Source organism: Erythrolamprus reginae, chromosome 9, assembly GCF_031021105.1.
Source record: "Erythrolamprus reginae isolate rEryReg1 chromosome 9, rEryReg1.hap1, whole genome shotgun sequence".
Lineage (NCBI taxonomy): Eukaryota > Metazoa > Chordata > Lepidosauria > Squamata > Dipsadidae > Erythrolamprus > Erythrolamprus reginae.
Genome location: NC_091958.1, coordinates 228694 through 240745, shown reverse-complemented (window position 1 = coordinate 240745; position 12052 = coordinate 228694). Strand labels below are relative to the sequence as shown.

Sequence of the window (12052 nt, the reverse complement as noted above, 5' to 3'; positions counted from 1 at the left end):
ATATTTAACTTCTGAGTAATTTTTAACTGGATGATAAATTGTTTATGATAATTTTAACAGTACTGTAGAACTCGCATTTTAAAGGAAAGAATGTAGAAAAGATGCTGCATGATTTTATGATCACCCAGTGACAAATTGTTTCCCTGAAAAATGTTATCCGTGTTACAATAGGAAGATCTCGCCATTGATGCAGCCCCTCTTCCCATTTCCCTCCCTCCTCTGGACCAGAGGTGCCATTCATAGAAGGCCCCCCTCAAAATAGAGAGGATACATCGCATCAAAAGATAATTCAGGTGAAAATAACGCATGTCTGTTAAAGTATGCAGGGGGATCTTTAATTTAATTTCGGTCTATCCTACCAGAATAGGTACTACTCTAAGTAGAAGACTGTGCCTCCTGCTGAGTTTGCTGTCCAGAGGAAGCTAACGGGATGGTCAGCAACACCAAGAACACCTCAGCATACATGACTGAGCCCCTCAGAAGTGGATTATTCTGGGGATACAATAGCGCAAGATGTTCTGACCCCACTAGGGAGCTCTGGTTATCAGCTCTTGCTCTGTGTGTGTGTGTGAATGTGTAGGAGAGAGAGATTAAATGTGTGTGTAAATACATGTAGATAAATAGACAAAGAGTGAAATTGTCTGAACTCGCTTCCCACCCTCAGCCTTTCCTGTTGGTCCTGGGCAAACAATGCTTAAAAACATGGCTCCTTCTCCAAGAACCAAACGCCCAGGTCCCTTCTGTCCATCAGCCTCCGAGGGTCCCTTGGCAGGCCTTGAAAGAGAAGAGCGGAGAGGTGGAGGGTCACCAGGCTGACGTTTCCTCTTCCACAGCCCCCCATGGTGTCATTAGTGGGAAAGTCTCTGGTTTCTGTGTGCCAAAAACAACATGGGTCAGGAAGAAGCGAATTATGCCTCTTGTCTTGGCTGCCTGATTTATGAGCCTCAATGCAGCGATTAGAGATGAAAGAAAACATTCCAGCAGACAGATCCTGTGCCTGGCCTTCTGCACACGTTACGCTCAGAAAAATTTCAAACACCCCACTCCCCCTGCTGCCATTAGCAAATGCATAGATGCCACATCCAGGCCTTGCGTAGGTGCTGACTCGGGTGAAGCTGGGGCATGAGAGGCAAAGGCAGCACTGCAACCAGTTCAGTGAGCAAGCAGCATGTCTCCAGGCACATTGGAGCTAACCTAGGGCAACGGCTCACCTGCCAGTGGCAACAACTGACACCACCGTATAGTTGCCAGAGGAGTCCAACAGCATCAGAGGAGCTTGTGAACCTCAGCCATGTTTTTCATGCTTCCTCTTATGGTTCTTGGTGATTACATGTGCTGATCCATGCATTTGGGAAGAGGGTTGCCAGCACTCTTTCAGCATGCTTTCTAATTTGAGAGTCTAGGCCAGTGATGGCAAACCTATGGCACGGGTGCCACAGGTGGCACGCAGAGCCATATCTGCTGGCATGCGAGCCATTGCCTTAGGTTAGCTCCAATGTGAATGTGTGCCGATCAGCTGATTTTTGGCTCACATTGGGAGGGCGGTTTTGGCTTCCAAAGAGCCTGGGGGGGGGTTGCTTTTACCCTCCCCCAGCTCCAGGTAAGCATTTGGAGCCTGGGGAAGGCGAAACGCAAGCCTACTCGGCTCCCCAGAAGTTGGGAAACAGGCCGTTTTCAGCCTCCAGAGGGCCTCCAGGAGGTGGGGGAAGATGTTTTTGCCCTCCCCAGGCATTGAATTATGGGTGTGGCAATAGTGCGCATACACGCTCTTTTGGACCTGAGGAAAAAAAGGTTGCACATCACTGGTCTAGGCTGAAAACAGAGGGATCAATTTGGTCCTTGAAGGAGGGTTAGAATTAAAGTCTTGCGGCTTCTTGTCCAGCACCTTTGACTACAGTAATACTGAATCCTATTGGTTCTTACTGTGCTTACTTTCCAGTAAATTTCAACACAGATAAATTTGTTAATTATTTTGGTCAGATACAACCAGCCACAGTTCTTTGATATAGAGTAATAACTGGACTCAGCAGCCGAAATGCAATGGCACATCACAGCTCATTAGCATATTGAGGGGTTTGGTAAAATCTGTAGTATAGGAAAAAGACCCCTGTGGCAGCCCTATTTTAGACCCTTGCTCTAAGAGATCCTCTTCTGAAATGCTGCTCTGGAGTCCAGAAACCATTGCAGGTATCATGGAGGGAAGGAAGTATATAGCTGAAATTTATATCTGAAGGGTTTATGCGTTGGACCGGTGAATGAGGGATACCTACTGTAGATACTTGTAAAGCCAAACTATCGTTTTGTTTGAAAGTCCGAAGGGAAAATAAATGACTCTGGATTCTCCCAAATTCCAGCCATGCATAACAAGCCTTCCAGAAGCTCAAGGTAACGCTTGTGTCACCTTTCAACAAACGAAGCGAGTGGCCAATCTACCCTACCTACATTTTTTGTTTTTATTACCTGAGATAAGATGGAGCCAGCACGCAGATAGGCCTGCATTGTGATTGTGTGCCTCTAGCCTATCGTTATCTCCACCCCATTCCGACCCTGTAACTGGAGGGTAAACAAATGAAGAAGCTGCTGGGCGGCCTCCAGCTCATGTGGCCAAACTTGCTTGACTGGAAAATAAAGAGAAGCGCACGTTTCCTGTGAAAATGACGGCTTTCCACCCCGGCTGCCCCCCACCCGAAAAGGTTTCCCCTGGCTGACCAAACAAAGGCCAGGGAAGGAAGGCCAGGCCCGCCCGGGGGACACGCGCAGCCCACTCGGCCTCCTCGCTTCCCTGCGCCTTGTGCTCAGCAACGGACGGGCACGTGCAGGCCCGTCCGGCAGGCTAACTCATGTTCCCCGAGAGCCGGCGTGGCGGTGAGACTGATGGCTTCCAAACCAGAAGAGCGGGGGGGGCGGGGGGGGGCGCCACCTTCCCTTACAGAGTTTAAAAGGGGGAGAAAATGGCGCGTTGCTTTATTGGGCGCCGCCCAGGGCTGCCTCCATCCAGACCGCTGTCCGAAAGAACGTGGCGCGCTACGGACAAGGCTCGGAGGCCTCCGGGGTTGACAGCTGCGGCCCTCCGGCCCGACGTCACTTCCTTCTGGAAGACCCGTTCGCCGGCGCCTGATTGGCTGCCTCGGGGCGCGCGCGCGGCTGCTATTGGCCGAGCCAGGAGGGCAGGCGGCGGCCCGGGCGCGGGGCCTAGAGCGGCGAGGCGGGAGGCGCGGATGGGGACGGCCGGGGAGTGCGGCGGCGCGAGGCCCGAGGCCGGCCCGGTCTTCACCTTGGCCGAGGTGGCGAAGCGCAGCAGCGAGCGCGAGGCCTGGCTGGTCATCCACGACCGCGTCTATGACGTCACCCGTTTCCTCGACGAGGTGGGGGCGCTGGGGGGGCGGGGGGAGCGTGGCGCCCGCTTGGACCCGAATTGCTGCCCCTGCGGACGCTCTGCCCGGCGGGAGGCGGGAGGGAGGCCCCTGAGGGGAGGCGAGCCAGAGAGCCCGCCCGCTCCCTCCCTCCCTCTGCGGGCATGGCTGCAATCAACGCCCCAGTGGCCGAGCCTCCGCTTCCTCTGCCACGGACTCGTATGCTGAGGGCTGCATTGAAAATACCTCAGGGAATAAACAGTGCCAATGGTGCTGTAGTGGGTAATATGAGCTGCCTTGAACGTCCTGGCCAGGCTGCCCGGAGAGGAGGGGCCCAGCTGCCTGTCGCCCACAGCCAGGGTATGCAGCAGGCTGCTGGCAGGGCAGAGCCAGGGCAGGGAGAAGCTGCCGTGGCCCTCACTCCCCTCTGCCCCTGGGCCCTTGGCTAATCCAATTCCTAAATCTTTTTGTACATCTGATGATGCTTCTTGTTGAGCTGGATTATTCAAGGGGCCGTGAACCACAGCCTGTAAGGAGGAGCCAAGCATAGAAGTCCTGGCCACATCCTGGCCTCCCCCAGTGAACTGGAAGTCAACTTAAGGAAGTCCACTTACATGGTGACTTGCCCAGAGTTTGGTGGCACCAAAACTGAATCTTGTAAATGGAGAGTTTGGTGTTGCCTCATCTGAGCAGAGGAGCCTGTTGCGTGTCTCGCCTTTCACTTTAGAGGCCAGAGAAACAAAGGAGGGAGGGAGGCCAATTGCAAAGGGAGCCCTCATTGAGTGCTGTCCATGTCTGCTTGCTTCCCCCTATGTCCACACTACTTTCTGTATTTCTCTGGGTCAAAATGTAAAATCAGCCACGGGGGAAATTAATGACGTCAACCAGAGATTATTCCCTTGACCTCTGCTCCCCACCTCACCCTTGGAGGAGTTTTACCCTGGGAGCAAAATCCGCCGCAGGTTCCTCGCAGAGCACTCAGGGTGTGTCTGGGCCTGTTTTGCCCACTCTGCACTCACTGACCCGACAAGCTGTCTGGCTTCCGTGCTGTCAGCTGATGGCATCTGCTCCCTGGGGGCGGTGGGAGAGGGGGGCAAGCAGGAAGCCAAGCATCCCATAAGGAGCCTTCTCCGCCTGCAAGGCCATTTGTCCTGCTGGCAGCAGAGCAGGCGGCTTCCCCTGCGCCCCTTGCTTGGTGGTATACAGCTGGCCGCCTGAGAACCTGCTGCCCAAGGGCCCTGCTGGCCTCCAGCCTCTTGGGAGCCGTGAAGAGTCTTGAGCAGCTGAGCCCCAAACAGAATAAAGAACTGCTGTCACCCTCAAAATATTAGGGACAAGAGGAGGCCATAGAAGTCTTACAAATTCCCTGAATCAGAGAAGTGTGCTCAACATACCAGCGTTTATCTGGCCAGAGATAAGAAAAACAAACTTCTTCCTGAGAACCAGAGCTGCATAGGGGGGAAGGCAAGTGGACAGGGCTGGACTGCAGCTCCCAGAATCCTTTGTTCTGGCCATATTTCTGTGGACAGATTGGAAAACAAATTTAGATGCCTGGAGGAGACCGAACGGTCTATATTTGCAGTATTGACAATATCTAGGTGCTTGGCTGATGGAGGCTCCATCAGCCAAGAGAAAGCCACCTGCCCTTGACTGATGGGTTTCCTTAAGCTGGTTCCCAGAAAAGCCGTGCCACATGCCTGTTTATTTACCTCTGAGTTTCTGTGCAATTTAAGGGGCTGGGCCTTCAGAAAGGGTGCATTAATAGCGTGCAGGCCTTTAAAAATGTTCTAGGAAAAGAGCCTGTTGCTTTCGTCTAATGGGTGTTTAAGGTCAAATATCCCATGGTCCTCAGTGAGAAAAACCTTGAATGCTTGCCAAATATTTATAGCATGGCTCTTTCTCTGCTTGCTCCTCTTTCTAAGACTTTCTGTCTTCTTTTTAGCATCCAGGGGGAGACAAGGTTCTGCTTGAACAAGCTGGTAGAGATGCCACCGAGAGCTTTGAAGACGTTGGCCACTCCGCGGATGCTAAAGAAATGCTCAAGCAGTACCTCATAGGAGAGGTCCACCCGGTAAGGTCCGATTCATAAGATAAATCTGGGGCCCTGGTGATGCCTGCCCTGAAAGCTTTTCTCCTTGGGGGAAGAGCCCCCTTTGCTGAGCCCCTCTGCTTCCACGGCCCTGGGAGCCTGTCTTCCTTCGCTCGGCTTCTCCGAGGATTCCTGTTCAGCAGGCCAGGCGGCCTCCCTTGCGAGGCGCGAGACGGTTGTGCAGGTGAAGTCAGGCTTAGCCAGGAGGGACTGACAGCCTCTCTGGGCAGCTTCCATGCCTTCCCCCCATCTCTCCAGAGGGATCCTGACGACACAAATGGCTAAGCTGACACGGATCAATCAGAATGGATGTGAAAATGAATGGGAGAGGCCTTTGGCTGTTCTGATGCTCCCTTATCAAAAGATATTTTCTCAGGGCAGCAAAGACCTTAATGGTCCTTATTGCCCTAGATGAAAGAAGAGACGTGATTTTGATTCAATGCATTTTTGTAGATTTTCTGTTTAGAATTGATGCTTCTGAGTGTATATAGATAGATTTATTCTGTTCAGTCCTAATGTTGCCTTCATTCCCTGTATCAGAACATTCTCAGTGGCCACCAAGTTCCCTGCGGACTCCTCCAGCCGCAGCCTGTGCCCGTCTCCAGGGTTTGCCCAGGGGGCCGGTCATTCTTTCAGAGGAGGCAGAAGGGGGGGCTTCCCTCCGATGTGTAACCAGAGTGTCTCCTGCTTTCTCCTTTTCTCAACAGGACGATCGCAAACCAGGGCCCTCCAAGGTAAGGCCCCGTCTTGGGAGTGTGTTTTTCTCTTTGCTCTAGCAGGGAGGCGTCTTTCTGGTCCTCCAAAAACGCTGTAAGAATAGAAACATGTTTTCAGCTGAGTGACACGTAGGAGGAGCTGGCCGGGGTGGGGGGAGGGGAGATCTACCCTTATACTGTTGGCAGGGAGCACAAGGCGACCAATCCCTGAGCTGTCAGTCTTTTCCACCGGCAGCATCTTTCTGTCTTGCGAGGGGTGCCGCCTGTCAGTCTTCTAGCTTGAAAGGAAAACTGCCCAGGGAATTGGGGACCCGTTGTGCAGGCTGCCCCCGAGAAGAAAGGACTTTCTCTTTTTATCTGAGGGGGACAGGGCAGGAGAAACCCCCCTGGGGCAGAGGTCCTGGCACAAGGCACTTGGCGTTTGCTGGAGGGGGCGAGACCTCCGGGTTCCTCTTGACTGCCCTGCTCCAGTACAGTCCTTGTGGGGTAGCCCTCCGGTGGAAGTGGCTGAGTGACCGCTTTCCTTTGGGGAGCGTGTCGGGTGGAGAGCAGAGTCCGGCCCTTTGCAGGACACTTAGCCTTCAGCCCGGTGCTAGTTGTCTTATTTTGGCCCTCCTTCCCTCCCTCCCTGTATTATGTCAACAAAGGCGGGAGGAGCATGGCATCCCATCTTGGAGCTCCCTGAACCTGCCCCACTTTCAGCTGCCGTGGGTGGCCTTGGTTTCTCCCAGGGGGGCCCTTCTGTACTCCGTGCTTCTGGGGGAGAAGCAGAGGCTGGGTGGATAAAGTCTCCCCGGCTGGGAGTCTCATGGGAGGAGGGTCACCTGGCTAAATAGGCCTGCCTGGTTCCGGCTTTGCAGCCGGTGGGGCCAGAGGCTTTGTCCAGGCACAAGGGAAGCTTCCCTGTGGGGAGAGCCTGCGCCACGGGGGAAGCAGAGTGCTCTGGTCCTTCCCTCCGATCCCTGCTGTGGGCTCTGCTCGCTCCCTCGAGGAGGCCGTCGGAGGGAGCTGACCCCTTGGCTGCCTTTCCTTGTGCTCTCCTGCAGGGCTGTCCGGCGGCCCCTCTGCACGGCCCCCACTCGGGGCAACCCAGAGGTTTCCCCAGACAGATCCTGCCTTCCCGTTGTGGCTCCTGCGGGGGCTTCTCCTCCGCTCAGGATGGCCCCTCTCAAGCCAGTCTTCTCTCTGTGTTTTCTCTCCCTTTGCCAGGCCTAGTGGAAGGGCTGCTCTCGCGTGACCCCCTCCTTCCTCCCTCCCTGCTTGCTCCCCTCCTGCGTGTGCTCAGCTAACACCAGACCTGTGAGTTTCAAGAACCAGTGACATCTGCCTGACGCGGAGGGGCCCGATCCTGTCCTGGGCTTTTTCAGCAACGCTTTAGCCACGGCCAGGGGGAAAGTCCCGAGACTGGACCTCCTGCCCTGGGGACAGGAACACATACTCGTGTCTGCCAATTCAGTGTGTGTGGGGGGGTGTTTATGACGCTGCAGCTGTAATTAGGGAAGGGTCGGCCGGAATTCCTTCCGAGGTTTCCCTGGCCACGAACGTGACTGTCCCTCTCCTGGAGGCCCCTCAGGTGGGATTTGACCAGAACGGGCTGGCGTGCGATTGGTGGGCAGCGGTTGGTAAGGGGAGCGATCCTGCTTCCTTTTGCACCCGGAGGTACTTTGTCTGTCTGTCCTTCTGGACTAGCAACAAGGAACGGAACCGAAACCCAACACACGTCCAGTCCTGCCCTGCAGGTGTCTTCCCAGTGAGAGCTCCCAGGGAAATGTGGGGCCCGGTGTCTCCTCCCGGGAGCAAAGCAGGCACCTCAGGTGGGCTTCAGCCAACTCCTGGACCTGCCGCCTTTTCCGCTGACCCCCCCCCCTTCCCCAGAGAGTGCCCACAACGTGCCCAGCTCCCGAACTACAGCCCTCCTTCTGACCCTTTGCCTTGAAGTCAGCTGCCCCCTCCAGCTGGGGCAGAAATCTCCGTGAGCCCCCTGCCCCGTCACTGGGAGGCTGGCTCCACCCTTGAGCTGCCTCAGTTTCCCTGCCGCATCAGCCTTCCCCTGGCTGGGCCTTTGCTCCACGGCCTCTGGGGAAGGGGGCGCAGATTGATTGCGGGGAGGGCTGGGAAGCGCCACCTCCCACCTTCTCAAAACGTTGCCTCCCTCAAGCGTCAGGACCAGGGTCTCGCGGGGGGGGGGGGGCTTTCCAGTCTGGGGGAAACCTGAGCATCTGAAGGGCGGCCTGGGGCTGCGCAGGGCCAAACCCCGGAGCAACCTGGTGCACCAGGGGAACAAGGCAGGGGGGGGAGGAAACGGGGGCTGTATTTGCACAACTGGCTTGAACTGGTCACCTCACTGGCTTGTTTCCTGACTGCACCATAGATGGAGTCATCCAGCACAGACTTAGGTTTGGTTTGCAACCCAGGCTGTCAGGGAACCCGGGGGGCGGGGGGGCGGGGGGGGCTGCTCTCTGCGCCAGTGTTGAGCAGCACTTTTGTCAGGGAAACTGTTAACAAACTGACTTTGCCACAAACCTGGGTTTCTCAGGAGGGCCCCTGCGCCTGCTCCCCCTCCCCTCCTGTCCACGTCCATTATCTGCGATGACTAGAGGCCCAAACATGTGTCTCTGACTTAATGGTCTTACTGCTCTTGCAGGGGGATTATCCCTTTGACGCACTGAGTTTCTGTTTGTCCAGCTGGGGCTTCTCTGGCCCTTCACCCTCCCCAAGGCCTGGCTCTTCCCGGGGAGCCTCTCGCCCTTTCCTGCGGCCTCCTCTCAGCTTCCCTTTCTTCCCACCGGCGGCGTGACAGTTTTTCCTACCGCGAAAGGCGGCTGACTCACCGGGCGAGTGCAGGCGGTGGCTCCTTCCTCTCTGTTTTTTTCTGGCATTTGGGGGGACGGGAGTGAGCAGAGGGAGGCGTCGGGGTCCCAGCCACGTAGCCTCTCAGAAAGGAGGTTTGTCTGGGCTGCCGTTGTCCCCTCTTGGGGTTTGCTTTGAGGGTCTCTCCTGTCGTGACACCCCAAAGAAATACATTCTTCCTAAAGTCTCTTTTGTTTTCCTCTGTTTTTGACTGGCACAGCCTTTATTTTTCCGCCAATAACCGAAAGGTGATTCCCTCGGTCATCTACACACAGGACAGGCTGGAAAGCCTTTTCTTCTTCGCTGAAGTCCAGAGCAAATAAAGTCATAGGCTGCTGTAGATGTGAACAATTGGAACAGTTCTTGCCCCTCCAACCTCTCCTTCCCCACCCCCACCCTGGGATGCCCTCTGCTGTCAATCAAAGGGGAGGGGAGGGGCTTCTCTTGCCATTTGCTTGCACCGGCCTGGCGAGGGCGGCAGCAGTACAGGGGGCCGGCTGCTCTTTGGGCAGCTTGCTGCCTTCTGACCCAAGAAGCGCCATCTGATGTCTTGGTGGAAGGAACTCCCTAGAGCTGGCAGGACAGGCAGGGCCGAGGGCCAAAGACAGGACTCACCTCGAGCTAGATTGAGTGGTGTCAGGGAGTCGGCTTTTCTCCCCCCCTGGCTGGGAGCAGCCGTGCTGTTTTGGGCAGGCCTTCTCAGAGGGCCCTGCACCTACCCCTTTGCAGGAGGCTCGGCAGGGGGCTCGTTAGGCGCTTCCAGCAGGGTCTTTTGAAAGGACCAGGCTGAGCACAAGATTGCTCTTAGGAGGAAATGGGAGGGGGGAGCCCAGTGGCCCAGACCCCAGCAGGGAGGGAGGGAGGGAGGGAGAGGCCGGGCATCTGGTTCTTAGGATGGGCTGGGAAATGTCCGTCTCTTTTAGAAAGGCCCCCTTGCCTGAAGTGGGACACGATGGCCCGCAGAATAACTGGGGAGAAGGGAGGCGGGGACTAAGGCACCCCCTTATCCCCAGGATGTGGGGAAGGTGGGAAGAGCTGCCTGGCTCTCTGACCAACTGCCAGCTTAACACAAGGATGTGCCTTTTATCTCCCCAGGTCCCAGGCCCATTCCATGAGTCCAGGTACAGTATCCTGACCATATTGTAAATCTAAGGAACGTGGGATTTAAAAGCAGCCCCTGGAAGTGTGTCTCCTCCTGCCCCCATTGGAAGGCGTCCAGGCCTTGGGTAGCTAGTGAAACCTCCCTCCCTAGTGGTGGTGGTGGTGGTGGTGGCAAAGAGAGGAATCTTATAAGTGACACTTCCGTTAGACCTTACATTCTGCGCATGGAAACAACCTAGAGAATTTCCTTGGGCAGTCTTTAACTGTGGGCCGCCACAAGGCTGGGACATGAAGTGGGGGGGTCTGTAGTGTGACCGCATAGTTTGGCTGAGCCATGCAGGAAAGGCCACGGGTGCATTGGTTCCAAGAAGCTGAAATACAGCACTGCACCGAGGGAGAGGAAGAGGAAGAGCTGGGCTGGCGACCTCAGCCTCCTTCCCCAGCCTCAGTTGCTAGAAGGGGATTATGAAGGTGGCCAGGACGCTCCTGAGCTTTCTGAGAGCAGGAATCCCGGAAAGGTGGCTGACCCCCCTCCTCTTTCTCCCTGGTCCCTCAGCATTTGGACGGTCTGGCTGATCCCCATCCTGGGGGTCTTGGTCCTGGGCTTGATGTACCGCTATTACGTCATGGACGGCAGGTCCTCCTGACTTGGGTCTGCAGGAGTCATCAGCACGCGCCTCACTCCCTTGACAGCTGCAGATGTTTTCTAACTCCTGGTGGCTCCCAGGCGTCTCCCCCTTTTCTCGTCCCTCAGTTTCGTGGCCAGCAGGGACCCAGGAAAACCGCCTCCTTTGCTGCAGACTCCAGGAACTCACATTCCACCGCGACCTGCTTTTCCGGGCATCCGTTACGGGCCATTTTCATTGAATTGGTCTTGATATTGTAGAGTGGCCGTCGCTGCTTATTCCAGCTTGTCTTCTCAAGCACCGTCAGCAGCCAGAGTGTAGCCAGGTTTCCCACCGGCATTTGCCAAAGGGATTTGCTGGGGAGGATTTTCTGTAGGCGTCTCCTGTTCTTGGATTTTCAAATGGTTAAATTAACTGTGTGGTTTTTAATTGTGTGTTGGTTTACATAGTCCTCTTTCGTTGTATGCTTCTTCTGTAATAAAAGTCTCTCTGGACCACCCAGATTCATTTCCTTGACATGTCCAGCTGGCCAGGGGGTCCCTCTGCTGTTGGTGTATCTTTGCCTATGTGGGGGGGGGGCACTCTTGGCTTCTCCATCAGGGCAGGAGGGCTACAGCCCTGAGCTGAAGACAGCAGAGGCAGCCAGGGCTTGAGCCAGATTCAGCACCAAGCCCAGCTGTAGGGGTCCTCAGAGGGCCTCGTGTGGCTGAGCGGGAGTCCCTGGTGTTAACTTTGGGCAGAGGGGCCAGGCTGGGGACGGAGCATTGCAGAGGACACCTGCGTGGCTGCTGAGGGTGGATAGGGGCTTGATGGCACATAACCCGAGGTCAAAAGGTACGGCAACTTGCAGTATGTTTTTGGGGAAGGAAGGTCTTTCTCTGGGGAGGGGAACGCTTCCCACAAAAAGCACGGAGGGTTTGCAGAAAGGCCACCGAGCTGCGTCTGTCAGTGCCTGGGCCTGGAGCCGAAACAGCCCCGGCTGCAAAGGGAGGAGGGCCAACAGGGGGGCCGGCCACTTGGAACAGAGGCTTTCGGCATCCAGCCGGGCTGTCTGCTCTCAGGAGGTTAGAATTTTGCTGGACTTGAGCCGTCTCTGCAGAGCCCCTGGCAGTGGAAGGTTTCGCAATGATTCCAGCTCCTTTGAAACTGGCTCTCTGGCCGCCCAGAGCCGCCAATCGTAAATACACGAAAGCCCGGAGGATTTGGCAACGTCAGTGCAAAGAAATGCAGCCAGCGGCCAGATCGGCTGTAGGGACGGTCGTGGGGGGGTGGGGGTCCTCCTCAGAGGCTGCATCTGCTCCGGTGGGTTTGTTGAAA

At 55.8% G+C, this 12052-nt stretch overlaps 1 protein-coding gene and 1 long non-coding RNA gene across 2 annotated transcripts; one reads left to right on the top strand and one right to left on the bottom strand.

Moving 5' to 3' along the window:
* Nucleotides 1–313: 313 nt before the first annotated feature.
* On the bottom strand, nt 314–2618 carry LOC139172569 (uncharacterized). The gene is made up of 2 exons (XR_011559891.1): nt 2461–2618; nt 314–870 (listed from the first exon to the last, which is right to left on the bottom strand). It is a non-coding gene; the product is annotated as an uncharacterized lncRNA (long non-coding RNA).
* A 551-nt stretch (nt 2619–3169) lies between these two features.
* CYB5B (cytochrome b5 type B) lies at nt 3170–11234 on the top strand. Its single transcript, XM_070761721.1, has 5 exons — nt 3170–3365; nt 5296–5424; nt 6150–6176; nt 10104–10129; nt 10666–11234. The coding sequence occupies exons 1-5, from the start codon at nt 3219–3221 to the stop codon at nt 10754–10756; spliced, it is 420 nt and encodes a 139-aa protein (XP_070617822.1). The 5' UTR covers nt 3170–3218; the 3' UTR covers nt 10757–11234.
* Nucleotides 11235–12052: the final 818 nt, after the last annotated feature.